Below are 17377 nucleotides of genomic sequence, written 5' to 3' on the forward strand. Positions count from 1 at the left end.
AGGGGAGTGAAGTCTGCTAATTTAAGTGACCTCTGCAAAAGAAGACGACGGGTTGGAGAAACAGGAATATTTTACGATGAAGATACACCAAAGGCTGGGTATGTTGACAACGGGACTGAATGGGGGGGGGGACCTTTTTTACTTTCCTTCTATGTGATTTACAAGAACCCCTCCTCATTAGAATCGTCGGTTGAACTGACCCAAGCAGGATGATTAAGGTCTGTGTGGAGATAAACTTTAACCAAAAGTATGCTTTATGGAGATCGAGAAGCAATAAGAGCTTTTGGAATGGCGCAGCAATTAATTCGGAGTCACCATCTTGCCAAAGGATTTATAGCCGGGAGGAAGAACGGACTTGTTTTCAGACTGCATTCCTGGTGAATCTCCTCAGAGGTTTTGAGAAAGGAGGCAGATTGGTGAAGATTAATGACGCTAAGACTGTTTTGATGTATGGAAGTGATGTTATATGGAAAACGTCTGGATATGGCTACTGGATAAAAAAAAAAATATCCACGCAGGATTACAAAATGTTCTAACCAGCTTGCGGAGACTATCAGAGGTCACAAAGAGAAAGGAAAAATATATGAAATTAACAACAAGAGATGTGGAAAAACAATAAGAAAGGACTGGATAGTACTGTGAACATCATAAGGTTAGATTTGTGGACATTAAAACAGCAGTAAGGAGCAAGAAGTTTTGGATCCCCTTCGGAACTTGAAATATGGGTACCCCCAACAAAAATTTAAAATTCGGCTGTGTAATTTGGAATTTATGTAATTTGATTTGATTTGATGTGATTGGTCGGTTAATAAAAAAATTATTCTTAGGGCAACCCGTAAGGAGTGTGGCATCCCGTACAAACTGCACATGTGCGGCATTCTGTACGGAGTGCACACGTGCGGGGTGCCACACATGCGCACTCCGTACAGGCTGCCCTGCCCCAGGAGCCAGAGAGGGTTCCTCCGCCACTGCTGTAGCCAAGTACCTGTAGCGTCGTAGGTGCCAACCTCCGAGCGGCCCCCCTCAGGATTTGCGCCCAGCAAAGTGGTGAGGCACTCTGCTAGCTCCTCTTCTGTGAAATGCTCTCCTGGGTCAAATAAGGTAAAAACACAACCTGTTAGCTTTGTGACAAATCCGTTTTGGGGCCAATGCTGCCCTCCTCTGGGTTGAGGCCCACCTCTCTGTTGTAGCAGCAGCAGCAGTTCATCCCTGCTAATGGCCACCTCGCTGTTCTCATTCTCATAGCCCAGCACTTGGAAGGCATTTTCTATTTCTTTTAGTGAGAGCCCAAAGGCAGGCCGGTGATTCACATACAGCTTGATAAAGTCGCCTAAATTGATGTCGGTAACTTGCATGCCCGTCTCCAGATATTCACTGAATTTGACTTCATTTAGCATGTCTTCAATCTAAAGGAATAAAAATGTGCCTTTGTAAACGGAGATACTGACGCCACTGGAATGCTTTGACATTCTGCGCCAAGGCAACAATAAAAGACATTTCATGGCCACTGAAAAAGGAACACTTTGCCGCCTAGAGAGGTCACATTTCCCAGCCCTCCAACCCATGCTCAGAAGGATTGGGAATAAATGGTTTGCATGATGTTCCCTCTGAGTCTTACCCATTTGGCTGCCGCTGTTTGCAATGATGTCCAAATATATATTTGTTCCGTTTCTATGCCATCTGTGTACCAAAGTCTGCTGGGTGGTTTACAAAATCAGTAAAATATACAAATACAATACAGTTCAGTTTAAGCAAATTGGTTTGCTGTTACATCTGAATTGACAGACCATTGTTTCTAATGTTGCTCCACGCTTGTGGGCCACTGTTTGGAGCAGCATCTGAGAATTGTCCAGAAAAGCAGAAAAACCATACAAAGCATTGTTTGCACAAACGGCCTTTTTCAGACATAAAACTAAACCATGGTTTAATATTACGGTATAGGAACAAGCAAATGCTGTGTGGAACCTCTGTTTTAATTCTGCTTCCAGATAATTGTGGGGAAACCATACTTCAGCAGTGTTAAAGAGCTCAAGGGGATGCAAGCTTGGAAGTCATGTACATGCATTAACAGGCATGAACCCTAGAGAATGATGAACCTTCCCCAACTAGAGATTTAACTTTTAGAAACTTGGGTATTGGGGTAGAAGCTGAAGAATTGCTTCTCTCTAGTAACCCGCTATATGCCCACTCAACTCCTTCAATCTGCAGAACTGGCACTGTTACAGATGTTCTGAATTTATAAGGAATCCAAATTCTAGTGTGGCAGCACCTACATTTTGGGACCCCCTGCATATTGACATCAGGCAGGCACTGTCACTAGACTCTTTTCAGTACCTGCTAAAAACCTTTTTGTTTAGAGAAGCTTCCCCAGATATGTGGAAAGTTGATGTGCATTTCTTTAAAAAAAACACAACCAATTTGATGTTTTTCACAACCATGTGGCATATACGTTTTAAGAAACCAAATAAATAAATAAATGCACACACCCCTCAATAAAAACCTCCTGGAAAGGAAAAACAGAGGTGGTGATTTACCAGCCACAGATACCAGATAATCAGATCTGGTCCTGATAACACAGATTCTGTTAGGAGTGAAAATAGATTTATGAATGAGAAGGAAGAAGAGAAGTGACGTCACTTGCAAGGCTATTATAATAATTACTGCTCCCGCCATAAAATTAGAAATATCAGTTTCTCTTCACGACCCTCATCATCCCCAAGAAGCATTTCCCCAAGGATATGGCATGCATAGGGGGAAAGGAGTCGCAAAGGATTAGTGAGGTGGGGAGAAGAGCTGGTTCTCTTTTCACACCCTCTGGCTGTTTCATAAAAGTGGGGCAGCTCCAGCGCTGTTCTTATTGTGCCTGCGCATTTCTGCTCAGCAGAGGGAAGTAGGCCATGAACCTTCCCCGCTACGCTACAATGCGCAGGGAACTGGGCTACATGTTTGGTCACCCTTGAAGAGCTTTTCCTGTCCTTCTGCCACCAACAGGCACCTTCTCTTCAAAGCACACACAGAGGCTGCAAAAGGAAGATGCTGCTTGGGCTGAACTGTCTCCACAGCCCTGTGCAATCCTGAAACAAGGAAACTTTTGGCTCAGTGGGGCTTCCACAACGTGCACCTTGTTTTGCTACTATTTCTGCTCTGTCCCTGTCTCTCCCACCCTCAGGACTACCCGCCAACAACGCCCTTTGGTGGTTTCCGCCATCCCTAAGTGACAGAAGAGATACAGCTGCAATCATTGACGCACACTTTCATTGCTTCTGAGCAACTGCCTATAGGATTGCTCTGAAAAAATAGGCATGCACAAGAAAACCTACAAAGGGAGCTTCTGGGTCTCCCTGGAAACCCCTTCTCTTCAATGCAGTGCCATCTGGCTCAGAACATAAGCTGCTGCTTTATGCAGAATCAGACCGTTGGTCCATCTAGCTCAGTACTGTCTACACTGACTGGCAGTGGCTCTCTGGGTTTGTCTCTTTCAGCCCTACCTTGAGATGGCAGGTATCTGCGCCAATTTCACATCAAAAATATATCCAACCACTCAGTACTCTTTTTTTAAGGAAAAAAGTTGTCAGTACTCAGCATGAAGTGTTGCAGTAAGTGCCACACTTTTAGCACTGGGGGGTGGGGAAGGTACCAGTACTGCGCACCCTTGAGTACCCCCAGAAAAAAAGCACTGCAATCACCACTGCTTGCAGTACCTGAACAGTACCTTTGGTGGCATATACCATATTTTTCACTCTATAAGATGCACATTTTCCCCTCCAAAAATTAAGGGGAAATGTGTGTGAGTCCTATGGAGCGAATGCAGGCTCCTTGGCTTCAGCGATAGCAACGCAAAGCCTCCGCAGCGCAGTGGGAGCGCTCCCGCCGTGCTCCAGAGGCTTCAGGTTGCCTTCACTGAAGCCTGGTCGATGCGCACCGACCCCTCTCGCTCTTCAGGCTTCAAAGATAGCCGTCTGAAGCCTCCAGAGCGCAGCGGGAACTCCCACTGCGCTCCAGAGGCTTCGGGTTGCCTTCACTGAAGGCAAAGGCAATGTGGGAGAGGGAGAGCTGCGCAGCGCCCCTTCAGCGAAGTGGGAGGAAAAATGGAAGGGGCTCCGTTTCTCCTGCTGCTTCGCTGAAGGGGCGCGGCGCAGAGAGGGGGAGATTTTTTTTCCCTTGTTCTCCCATTCTAAAACAAGGTGTGTCCTATGGTCAGGTACGTCCTATAGAGCGAAAAATGCGGTAGCTGGAATGGTGGAATTTACGGCAGGAAACCAGCACAGGGCCCTTATATGAATCATTTCCCCAGTCTTCAGCTCTCAACGTTTCTGACTACTGTCAGTATATGTATGTATACGTTGAGAAATTTAGTGCAAATTTCTGATCGTATACATATTTTAATAGGATATTTTTCATGCTTTACAATTTTTTGCAAGCCATTTCCCCATATATAATACACCCCCCAAAATAGGGGTGCCAAAACTTAGGCCCCACACGGTGGGTGCCCAGCACGCCCCGCAACGTCAGGACACAGTGACACCGAGTTGCGCCCAACATGGGGGGGGGCATTGTGTGGGGAGAGAACCAAAATGGACGGATTCTTCCATTCTGCTCCTACGTACAGGTTTGTGCAACTCTCCCCCGTAGTAATACTGACCTGTTCCTCAGATGGGTAGAAGCCCATGGCGCGCATGACAAAAGGGATTTGCTCCAAAGGGATGTGTGTGGACACCTTTCTGGGTTCCATGGTGTCGATACCTTGATGACGCAGCTGAGCATAATAAAAATAGTCTTCCAGCTCCTGGAGGAGGGGGAAATGTAATACACAGCCCATGAGGAGAAGGTGAGGGAGCAGAGTCTGTTCAGCCTGGAGAGCACATGGTTAAGAGAGGTAACAGGGTAGCCACCTTCAAATATTCATTTACTGCCACATACATAATGGAGCAGATTTCTTTTCTCTTGCTCCAGAGGGTAGGAATGGAACCAATCAGCTCAGATTGGGATTAGACTAACATTTTGAAGGATTTCCTGGCTTCATGAGTTGTTCGACACACTGCCATAGAAGATGGCCAACTTTCTTTTTCAGAAGCTTTTAAGCGCAATGGCCCCCAATTAGGGATTGTGTAGTAATGGGTTTCCTGCATCAGCAGCGGTCTGTGGGTGTCAACTAGATGATCTTTGAGATCCTTTCCAGCTTTGGGATTTTATGAAAAAGGCACACGGAGTTTTGTGGCATGGAAAACCCAAAAGGTGATGAATTAGATAGCTAGATAAATGATATCATTAATAGCCATTTCCTTTAAACTTGCACCCCGACATTCGGTTCATGTTTCATCTTTTAAAAAACATGTAGTTGGGGGGAAGGGATCAAGTATAAATGGTAAAATGCAATGACCCCATGTGCAAAGCAACCAACTGGATATGCAATAATGGCTGGATCTTGAAACAGTCCTGGCTCCAGGGTTCTGGGGTCCTTCAATGGGGCACTTGGATCTGGGGGAGGTGAAACATGGGGCTGCCTTTGAAAAGCATTTGGAAACTGGTGCAGAATGTGGCTTGCTAGTGGGACCCAGCAGCAAGGAACATATTACTCCAGCATTCACTGGAAGCACGATTTGAAATACAATAGTGCCTCCAGTATCTGAGACAGCCTCTGAATATCAGTTGCTGGAGAACATGAGAAGGAAGAGTGCCATTGTGCTTCTGCTTCGCTTTTGGGCTTCCCATAACGAGCATCTGGTTGGCTCCTTTGAGAACAGGATGTGCCTTGGGTCTTCTCCAGGAGCCAGGCTCCTCTGATATCTTTTGAACTTTAAAATGGGAAACAATATGGGGGGGGGGGTGAGGTATCTAAAGGAGCACTTTCTTTCAATGAAGCTTCCCACTGATTAGGAACTTCGTCAGGGACGTGGGTGGCGCTGTGGGTTAAACCACAGAGCCTAGGACTTGCCGATCAGAAGGCGACGGGGTGAGCTCCTGTTGCTCTGTCCCTGCTCCTGCCAACCTAGCAGTTCAAAAGCACGTCAAAGTGCAAGTAGATAAATAGGTACCGCTCCGGCGGGAAGGTAAACGGCGTTTCTGTGCGCTGCTCTGGTTCGCCAGAAGCGGCTTAGTCATGCTGGCCACATAACCCGGAAGCTGTATGCCGGCTCCCTTGGCCAATAAAGCGAGATGAGTGCCGCAACCCCAGAGTCGGCCACGACTGGACCTAATGGTCGGGGGTCCCTTTACCTTTTACAAAAGCCTATATCTGTGTATACCTGTCTTCTGAGCTTAGGAAGGTGGCTGCCGGAGAGTTTTCTCTACAGTAGTGCACAAACTGCAGGAAGCTCTTCCCAGATAAGTTTGCTTGGTACCACTTCCGTTAGCGTTAAGGGGTCAGGCGAAGTTTATTTTCTGCTTTAATTATAGTCACAGTCCTTTTCCTTATTTCTGACTGCTGCTTTCACCTGCTGCCTCACCAGGGCTGGCCCTCTCCAGGGTGAAGCAGCAGGCGCATGGATGGGGTCAGGAAGCCAAAGGAAGGGGTTGGAGCACTGGGATAAGATTCAGCCACCAGTCCAGTCAGCTTCTCTGCATGGAACGAGTTGCTTCAGGCAGCATTGCATCTTGGGCTGATGCTGGACTCTGTCACTTTTTATCTATGTGGTTCTACTGCTGCTTTTTGGTGACATGTATTTCATTTATCGACTTATTGTAAGCTGCCTTGAGGGTGTGGACGCGGAAAGGCAGAGGAGCAAAGCTATAAATAAGGAAAGCATGCAAGTCTTACCTTGAAAAACTCGCCCTCTCTGCCACCTTCCAGAAGGTTGTAGAATGGGATCAAATCTTCACCCCCCAGAAAAGAAGCTGCTTCCAGAGCACTAGGAGGAGAGCAACAAAGACATGTCCGGAGGAGAGGGGTGAGACAGGAGCCCCACACATCCCATTGCCCCTGCCACCTACTGCACTGAAAAACAGGTCCTTAAAATTAAAATTATCCTGTGCAATTCCAAAAAAGCCTAAAGGGTGCAATCCTATACTTGAGTTTTGCTGTATGAGGAGGAGCTTTGAGATATACCGGTACCATAAGCATGACGGACATGCCAGCAGAATACATCAAATATACAGGTGGAACCGCTGAAAACGATGGGGAGGAGCACCACCACGCTGAATCTTCTACCCCTTCAATCCACACCCTGTTGAGGGCGGAATTCTGCACCAGCCCCAGAATGGGCCCAGTTTCCACCCCTTTTACTTTGTTGCCACGCATTCAAAAGCTGAGTGGGACCATGCTGTTTTCTACCAGCTGGGGGAGCTTGAACCTCCATCTTCTCATTTCTGACCACATGACCAATGCAGTGATTGTTGCCTCTCCCGGCCCTCCCCTTGGCTGCTTGGCAAAAGAGTCTTGCCACCCCTAGGTGGGACTTGAACCCTTGTTCCAGGAGAGCTGGGCCATGTGGGAGCTGTGGGAGTCCTCTCGCCTTCCTGGTACTTGATTTAGGGGGGCAGCTGCACACCCCCTGGGTGTACGATGTCAGACACATGTACGTGAAATCGCATAAAGTGGAGAACCTCATCCAGACCTCTGGAAATCTACAAAAATCTTCCAAACTCCACCATAATCGCTCCCTCCAAACCTCATTTCACAAACTCCAACTTTCCACATGTCTCAGAGGTTGGTGCAAGGCCACAATAGGATTATAGTTACAAAGGCTCCTGGGATTGCTAGCTCTTTTCCCACGGTTTTTGCAGTTTCCCCCCTCTTTCTGGACCGTTTTTGCCCTTTTCACACCTTTTCGCAATTTAAATCAATTTATTTATTTATTTCCCAGCACCACACATAGAAGGAGGTTGCACGCAAGTTGAACGCATGTATGTGGGGAGACATCTGTACACACGTATATATGATCTATTAAAAACATACTGACAATCACAACAAAAACAGAAGCTTCTGATTGCTTGCTACAGGTAGTATTTCCAAGGAGGCTGGGGGCATAGGATAGTTTTGTGCTGATTTTGTATTTTCCAGCTGTGTGCTTCCCTCCTCCCCTTCTGGTCTGAGCACATGAAATAGCAATCCCTCACCCCCATAAGACACAAAAAAATAAATATATAAAAGAGTCCACATGTCTCACTCTAGGCATTACACACACACACATCTCACACAGAAATAATGAAAGCCCTCAATTCCCGCAGTTCAATTTAATTTAATTTAATCCTTCAGCCTCCAAGCCCATCCCTGCAGGAGCCAAGGCAAGAATCCAGTTCGCGCTGCCTTCTTTGCATCTGAGCATCTCACTGGAGACACTAATGAAAAGGTGATAACTGAACCGGGGTGGAGCCTGGGCTGCTTGAAGAGTGCTTCATATCCCCCTCACCACCTGATGAGGAGTTCTGTGCAACTAAAATCCCTGCATATCCCAGCATGATTGAATATAGCAGGGATGGAGGATGTTTTCCAGCCCAAGGGCCACATCCACTTCTGAACAACCTCCAGTGGGCCAGATGCAGAAGTGGGTGAAGCAATAAATGTGGGTTTTACCTTAGTAGTCTGGTTCCTACACAAACACACGTCCCTCTCTACCCTCCATCCAGACAAGCGAGAGCATGACCAGAGTTCAAGGACGCATATTCTGGTCAGCCTGAACCCACTTGTCCTGGCTCTCACTCTTCGCTTCAGGAAACCCAAAAGCTTCATTCAATAAATCAGCACATGGTCTCAGCATTAGCTCAAGTTAGACAAAAAAAATCATTGCAATTACAAAGTGTAAATTGCAGCAAGGCTTACAAATTATTTTTGTATGGTTGTTTGCAAGCCTTGCTGAAGTTCTACACTTTGTAATTGCAATGGTATTTTGCCTTGCTTTATTGTAAATTTATTCTCCTTATCAATATGTTGTCGTTCCAGTCCTGCCCACGCTTAACTAACAGCCATGATTACCATGGTTTGGTTAGTGCCCCATCCCAGACATTTGCCAAGCTGGAAAACAAACCATGCTTTGGGGAAAGAAACCTTTGCCCACCTGCGTGAAGGTCTGCAGCTTGTTGAACAAACTATAGTTAAAACAAACCACAGCTTGGTGTCATGCATGCACAGAATGATTTCCAATATTTCCTCTTGCTTCAGCCTCAAAGAGCAGCATAAATTTTGATCCATGCGCCTGCACCCTGGATGTGGCTGTGCCTTCTGCGATCAAAACGCTTGATGCTTCTCTATATAATTAAGTTAAACTTGGACATTAAATATTGCAGACACACAGAAGATGCCAAAGGCAGCAGTAAACCACTAATTAGCTCATAAAGCTCCTTCCTCCATAAACAAACTACAAAGCTGTTCAAAACTGCCTGGACTCCAGCCAACAATTACAAAGAAGGATCATTTATATTCTAGTGCCTTCGTTTAAATCTTGCTCAGGCTGGACCTCCAACCGATTAAGTCACATAGACAAAGAGTGTGCATGTATGCACCTGCGTGGAGAAAATATTACTAGTACAGCTGTCCCACTGCAATTGTATTTTTTCTGCTTGCTCTGATGCTAGTTAGCCAGATGCCCTAAAGCAGGGTGCAGAGAGGGAACCTGTGGCCCTTCAGATGTTGCGGGACTTCAGTTCCCATGACCCCTGGCGACTGGCCATGTTGACCAACCACCTATCGGGAGCCACAAGTTCCCCACCTCTACCCTATAGCAGTGGCCCCACAGCTGACTGCCAGGAGTGTCATGGGGAGCATTTTTACCCCACTCCCACCCCAAGTGACAAGCATTTGAACACCCCCTACAAAAAAACACACCCCAGAATGCCCGGGCATAGCACACACAACCTGCTGAAAATATCCTACAGTTCCTGCAGTGCTTTCAGCTACCACCTATCCATAGCTAGGGGATGCGCAAGGGGTGGGTCGTCCTGGGCAGCACTGGGCCCAAGCTGCCGTGTCCCTCCTGAGTGCCCTCCAGCAGGAAGGTGCCTGGGAGGGATGTGGCAACTCGGGCTCCCTGCAGGCCCAGCGGTGCCCCAAAAAGGGTCTTGCTATGCCGCTGGGGCCCATGTTCTCTAATAGCAACTCTCCAAAATCTCAGGCGGATAAGCACCCTTCTTAGCCTTGCTACTTGAGATCCATTTAAGTGGCGACTGGACTGGCAAGGGAATCCGACTTCAGTTCTACCAACGAGAGGGTTTCCCCTGCGCTGAAGGACAGCAGGTTCATGATGTGGGGGAAGGAGAGACCATACACAGCTTTGTCCTCCAGCAGGCGGGTACAGGAGTAGAGGCTCAGGAAAGAAACAGCAAGGGGGCTGCCCCCACGGCCTGAGGCAGCCACCTCACTTTGCCTAATGGTAGGGTTGTTGTTGTATTTTATTCTGTGAACTGCCCTGAGGAGATCTTAGGATGAAGGGCAGTACAGTAGTACCTCGGGATGCGGGATCTATTCCAGAGCCCCGTTCGTATCCCGGATGGAACGCAAGATGCGACGGTGTGTCTGCACGTGTCACGTTTCGCCACTTCCGCGAAAGTGCGTGATGTCATTTTGAGCGTCTGCGCATGCGGTGAAACCCGGAAGTAACGCGCTCTGTTACTTCCGGGTTGCCACGGAGCGCAACTTGAATGCGCTCAACATGAAGCACATTCAACTCGAGGTATGACTGTATATACATTTAATAAACAAACAAGTAAGTAAATAGATAGGGCCAGCCCTGCATCCTAGAAAGTTTGGGATAATGCCTTTTACCCACACTCAAGAGCACTCTCAGGTGGGGGGAGGGACAATTCAATTTCATCTCAATTTCTCCCAGTTTCTCATTTTTCAAATATAAGTTCACTTCTCCACATTTCCACATCAGTTTGCATTAAAATAATTTTTTAAGTCCTCATCAGCATTTCTTGTGGATTTCTTCTAATAAATACACTTAGGCTAAGCACTTCCCTCTAACTGAAATTAATATATGTATTTTAATTAAGACATGTATTTTAATGCACACGTTCCCCTTGTGTTTACATTTTTGTGCACATTACTTGGCTGTAGAACTGCACTGCAAAATTTGGAGAAGTGAAAATTCCTAAGGATGGCTGTGTTTCGATAAGTGTGAATTAGTTAAGTCCCACTTTAAATGTAAATCGGACTGAATTGCTTCCCTCCTCCCAGAACCCTCAGTGGTTTGCTCTGCAAGTCAACCTTGCTGGCCATCCCAGCATTGATCAGGGGAAGTGAAAGCTCTGCTGCGACTTACACTAAATTAATGTCCCACTTCATCACAGTTAAGTCGTTACCCCCCGTCGTGAAGAGGTGGCACCCGTCGTAGGAGCACTCCAAGTTGGTGACGCCTGAAGGGTGGCAAATGAAAGCTGAGGACTTGTGCGGGTTCCCATCTATGGGCAGCATCTGCAGGCCGACCTAGGGAAGAATCCAGAAAACCTGATGTGACTCTCCCCAAAGACTCACCTAGTCCGCCTCCCCACTCCACAGCCTAGAGTGTACACCAGGGATGGGGAGCCTGCCGCCCACCAGATGATGCCAGACTACAGCTCCCATCACCCTTGGCCACTGGCCGGGCTGGCTGAGGCTGATGGGAGTTGGAGTCCAACATGGAGAAATAGCTCAGTTGGTTGGTGCTGAGAATGCCAAGGTTGCAAGTTCAATCCCCGTATGGGACAGCCGCATATTCCTGCAATGTAGGGGTTTGGACTAGATGTTCCTCAGGGTCCTTTTCAACTCTACAATTCTAGAATTCAGTTCTATGTATGGAAGGCCAGGGATTCCCCCATCCTTGGTGTTAAGGCCAAGGAATTCTCCACTGGTGTTCCCACCATAGCCGGTAAGTTGAGCAAGAAGACCTCTTTGGGGAATTTAGAGGCCTGTTAAACCACAGAGCCTAGGACTTGCCGATCAGAAAGTCGGCGGTTCGAATCCCCGCGACGGGGTGAGCTCCCGTTGCTCGGTCCCTGCTTCTGCCAACCTAGCAGCTCGAAAGCATCTCAAAGTGCACGGCGTTTCCGTGCACTGCTCTGGTTCGCCAGAAGCGGCTTAGTCATGCTGGCCACATGACCCGGAAGCTGTACGCCGGCTCCCTCGGCCAATAAAGCGAGATGAGCGCCTCAACCCCAGAGTCGGTCACAACTGGACCTAATGGTCAGGGGTCCCTTTACCTTTACCTTTAAGGGCAGTCGAAGATTGCCACATCTCCTTGGCCATCTGTCAGCAGTTCAGGAACTGAGGGGACAGTTGGAGTCGTGCAACAGGCCAACAAAAGCCAGCAGATTTGGGTATTCCCTGCCATACTGGCTTTGAAAAAGGAGCAGACTGGGTTGGGAGAACCTGGGATGTCACAACAATGTGCCTCAAAGCATATGACTTTGACAACAATATATGGACAAAAATAAGTAGTTTACGATAAAGACAAAAGATCACGGCAATGTTCCTTGTAGCACTTGTTGTGGTTGTTCTGTACAACTGTGCCTGGGATTGTGTACAATAATGTGCTCAACACCCCACGGCTGTTCCTGACCCATCGCCAATGTCGGTTGCAAGCCTCCCTAATGTTTGAGGAGGGCAGAGGTCGAACTGGGAGCCTATCCCAGGCCTCGAAGGGACTCAGGATGGGGCTGGTCCAAAGACCTTCACCTGCCTTGTCTTTTGTAATGTAGGCCAAGTACCGTCTCTGAGGATCATGTCCCTCTGCGAGTGGAAGCACCAGAATCTTCTCCAGGGGGGAGCCATAGGCTGGTCCCACAACAGTCTTCCTAAAATAAACAAAGCAACAACAGGAGCGCTTGAGCACCTGACCTTTAACAAATTAATCCAGGGATCACACCTAAGGATAATGAAGGATAGCAGGTATTCCACCTTCTCCCCGCCCCCACAAAAACATATATTTGCCATTGCCCCACGTATATTAAAATCCTGTATTGTGGTCATCTAATAAATCCTTGGCAACCCTTCACTCCCCACAGACTAGTTTCTCTTGAGTAACCCCTGTGCTACCCAATCTATTAAATATACATTAATATATGCATATCCGGGTATAGAATGCATTGTTTTTGGAGATAGGTCAAATTAACTCATAACTTAATAAATATAAACTACCATTCCATGTCAGAAGAAAAGGGTAGGCAAAGCCTGGTATCCAGCTTTTCATTCCTTGCACTAAAGTAAAAAAGGAACCACATGCTCTGAACTTTCCTCCCTAATGATAACAATGGGCTCCTACTTATTAATCAACTGAAATGTCAGTTGATTAATCTACAAATTAAAGCTTACAGCCCTAGTTACAGTATCTTCCCATAGACCTCCTAATGGAGGAAGGAGTTTCAGCACTGCGAAAGGAACCTGTGGACAGGGATGATGGGAGCTGGAGTACAACCACATCTGATAGACCTCAGATGTCTTCAGACTTTGTCTAGGGGATAAGGTACCAGGGTCCACAGGGAAGCTAGTCGTCAGCAAGCTGTGTGACCAGGAAGGAAAGGGTTGTGTTTCAGAAGCAGCTATGAAAGGTCAGACGGACCAGAGATAAGATATTGTAGCTCAGGAGGGGGGGGGGAGGTCAAGCTCAAGAAGACTGCAACTGAGCAGGTGGCAGGGCTGACACTGCAGCTGAGGTGGGGCCATTGCCGCATAGAGCTCAATCGGCTTTGTGAAACAGTGCATTGGTGGGAGTGCAGGTGGCGAGATGGTGCTGGACCCTGGTTTTCTGGAGTTGCACTTGGAAAGACACACAAATACAGCACTTACAGGGAGATAGGAGTGGGATAATTGCAGGAGAGACGGAAGAAATAAACCAGAGATTTACCAGGTTACCTGCACAATCTTGTGGTTACATTATACATTTTCATTTTGTACTGATCGTTGGCAGTGAGGAAAAAATATTCTGTGGTGAGAGGTGGGTACCAGGTGATGCACCTGGGGACGGCATGTTGTTCGATGCGGTCCCTTCGGATGACAACCAGCTCATCCTTGACACTCTTCTCCAGGTCATATTCCACCTGGAAACAAGGTAACAGAGACCCAGTGATGGGGTGTGTGTGTCCAAACATCTGTGTCCATCACTTGGTTTCCCTGAAGCTGAATGTGTGAAAGTGACTCTACTGGGGGTGTGGAGGAACTGTGTTCGAACTAGGGACGTGAGAGAAATTCGATCCAGTTAACGTTTAAAGGTGAATCTAGCAAATGTACATTTTCTGAAACTGCAACAGAACCCTCCTTCAAAATTTGCACTTTTCTGGATTTCATAATGCAGTTCTCCAGCCAAGTAATGTGTATAGAAATGCACGTGCCAAAGTAAAGCATGCAAAAAATGCACAGATTAGTGAAACTAACAAACCATGATGCATCCTTAGGAGGGAAATGTCATGGATTTGTTGGACAAAGAGGAATGGTGGGAGGAGCAAGCTGTGGAAGCCCCAAGGGAATCTCCAAGGGAGGATGGCTCAGTGCCTGGGGACTGGTGGTGGGACAACGATGGGTGGTCAGAGGGAGAAGAGGAAGAAGACTGGGAGGAGGAGGTGTCGAAAACTGAGGAGGTACTGTAACTGGGCTTAGTGAGCTGGGAGAGTCTGTGGCAGAGAGTCGTCCAGAATCAGAGTTAGAAGCTGAAGCGGGGGAGGAGCGAGGCCATGAGGCAGAGATGAGTTGGGCGGGTGAAGAGTCACAGTATCTTCCCCTCCTGCTGCAACAAGCTCCCCTCTCACTTTGTCTCCCAGAACCAGAAGAGGCATGAAAAGGACAGATGAGAGATTGGCGACACACAGACACAGTGATGGAATCTACACACATATAAAAAACGTTCTGAAAATGCTTTTTTTAAAAAAATAATATTGAGTTTTCCATAAGGCTCACCATCGCCATCTGATGTCACATTGTATATTGCACTTAAAACGAACATAAAAGGTTTTATTTGCAGCTGTATAGCTGAGTCCAATCTCTGATTGCTTGGGGAAAAACCTATGAGAGGAAGGGACTAAGGTAGCTCCAGGGAGGCAGGGACCTTCAGTCTCAGCAATTGCTTCATGGGGGCAAGAGCTACCGGAGATACGTTGCTGTGCTCATTAGGCCTGACAGTCCTGTGCAGATCCTGTTTCTGCTAATAAAGAGTTAACGCCCAACTTGCATGGTGTGGTTTACTGCTGGCTTGCTCCTGACAGGAAATGATGCTTTGCAGAAAGGTATGTATTAAGAAAAATGCATACAGTGATACCTCGGGTAAGTACTTAATTTGTTCCAGAGGTCCGTTCTTAACCTGAAACTGTTCTTAACCTGAAGCACCACTTTAGCTAATGGGGCCTCTTGCTGCTGCCGCGCCGCCGGAGCACAATTTCTGTTCTCATCCTGAAGCAAAGTTCTTAACCTGAGGTACTATTTCTGGGTTAGCGGAGTCTGTAACCTCAAGTGTCTGTAACCTGAAGCGTATGTAACCCGAGGTACCACTGTACTAAAATGCGTCCATTAGGAGAAATGCTGATGCATTCAACCGAATGTGTGGTGGAATGAGCTTGGTATTCTACCCTTGCTGAAGCTCCACAGGGCTGAAGTTGAAGAGTGGAGGCCAGTCATGGCCGTTGGGCAACCTGACTTGCACCGCTGGCTTGACCTCCCGAGTCCCTAGTTCCCAGCCTCCAATGGCTCCGCTCTGAAACCTTTCCAGGCTGACACATCTCTATGCAACTATGCAGCCTGACCAGAAACTGTGTCCTGCTCACAGCACCTACCAAGAGTCGATCTTCGCCAAGAGTTAAGAGCCAAGGCTCATCGCTGTCCAAGTGAACCCCAAAGAGAATGGTGCGAATGGGCTTGTAATGGGAGTGCAAGGCTGCCAGGCGGTCCCAGACTTTCTTCCCCTCAACCATGGTTTGTTTGTAAAGGTTCAATGAAATGTTTTCATCCTGAAAGACAATTAAAGAAAAACCCCACTTTGTATCAATGAAACGTTTCCTTTCGTTTTTCCTTTGCCACAGCAGCACAGCTGTTTAGAGCAAGGGTCAGCAAACTTTTTCAGCAGGGGGCCAGTCCACTGTCCCTCAGACCTTGTAGGGGGCCAGGCTATATTTTAGACAAAAAAATGAACAAATTCCTATGCCCCACAAATAACCCAGAGATGCATTTTAAATAAAAGCACACATTCTACTCATGTAAAAACACACTGATTCCCGGACTGTCCATGGGCTGGATTTAGAAGGCGATTGGGCCGGATCCGGCCCCCAGGCCTTAGTTTGCCTACCCATGGTTTAGAGCGTTGGATTTTGATAGCTGCCCTTTACTGAGTCACATTACTGCTCCGTGTACAGTGGTGCCTCGCAAGACGAAATTAATTCGTTCCGCGAGTTTTTTCGTCTAGCAAATTTTTCGTCTTGCGAAGCACGGTGTCGGAAAAGTTTTGGAAAAGCTTCAAAAATCACCAAAAACCTCAAAAAAGGCTACCACACCGCATTCTATGAGTTGCTCCTCGAAGTCAAGTCGCAACTGTATTAACGGTGTTAAGAAAAAGGAAACAAACTTGCAAAAAACGCAAGATGTTTTCGTCTTGCGAAGCAAGCCCATAGGGAAATTCGTCTTGCGAAGCAGCTCAAAAACCGCAAAACCCTTTCGTCTAGCGAGTTTTTCGTCTTGCGAGGCATTCGTCTTGCGGGGCACCACTGTAGCTCAGTACTGCCTACATGGACTGGCAGCGGCACTTCAGACAGGGGTCCCTCCCAGCCCTTTCTGGAGATGCCATCGGGGTTTGAACCCAGGACCTGTGGCAACGGCAGGCAAGGCTGGTGCTCTGCCCCTGGGCTTCCAGCATGGAGAGATATGGCTTCACATCCCTTCTTGGCCGTGAAAGCTCATTGCGGTCACTGGCCTGTTGCAAGGTTGTTAGGGATATAAAATGGGGGCAAGGGGGCAGGGTGAGAGAACCACGGATGCTGCTCTGAACTTCTCGGGGAAAGGGCCGAATTGTATTTGCAGTAAAACATTGATTCCATTTTCCCTCAGACTGCTTCTGTGTTGTGGGGAGATACAAGAAATGCTTCTGTAGGAGTAAAGCGCTATGTGACTCACACATAAGGGGAAGGAATACTCACTGCAGTCGCAAGATACTGGGAGTCAGGAGAGAAGCTCATGACGGTGATGGGAGTGCTGGAATATCGGAAAGGCTCTGGACAGTCGTTTTCCAAAGATATAGAATCCAAAATGTAAACACTTCCATCAATGAATCCGGCTGCCAATAATGAACCTAAAAAGTGCATGGGAGAAATAGTTGTTCCGCAAACTTCTCATCCCAGCAAGATTGGATGATCTAAGGCAGCCGACCCCAGCCTGAATTACTCCAGATGTTTTGGACAACCACCATCATTAGTCTGTGCTGGTGAAGATGACGGGAGCTGCAGCACAAAACCTCTGGAGGAAACCAAGTCAGCGATGGCTGGTATAAGGCAA

The 17377-nt window shown here is 47.4% G+C and overlaps 1 protein-coding gene across 2 annotated transcripts in view; it reads right to left on the reverse strand.

Annotated features, from left to right (window-relative positions):
- Window positions 1-17377, reverse strand: part of CFAP251 (cilia and flagella associated protein 251) — a 38067-nt gene that overhangs the window by 1088 nt on the left and 19602 nt on the right. For both annotated transcript variants that reach the window (XM_080985068.1, XM_080985069.1), the window contains exons 13-21: window positions 17023-17174; window positions 15670-15843; window positions 13763-13947; window positions 12591-12705; window positions 11196-11359; window positions 6758-6848; window positions 4643-4786; window positions 1178-1406; window positions 986-1087 (exon numbers count right to left, since the gene is read on the reverse strand). In XM_080985068.1, the coding sequence (XP_080841194.1) occupies window positions 986-1087; window positions 1178-1406; window positions 4643-4786; window positions 6758-6848; window positions 11196-11359; window positions 12591-12705; window positions 13763-13947; window positions 15670-15843; window positions 17023-17174 (1356 nt within the window). The remainder of the gene's footprint in view (window positions 1-985; window positions 1088-1177; window positions 1407-4642; window positions 4787-6757; window positions 6849-11195; window positions 11360-12590; window positions 12706-13762; window positions 13948-15669; window positions 15844-17022; window positions 17175-17377) is intronic.

The sequence above is a fragment of the Podarcis pityusensis genome, assembly GCF_964106645.2.
Source record: "Podarcis pityusensis genome assembly, chromosome: 16".
NCBI lineage: Eukaryota > Metazoa > Chordata > Lepidosauria > Squamata > Lacertidae > Podarcis > Podarcis pityusensis.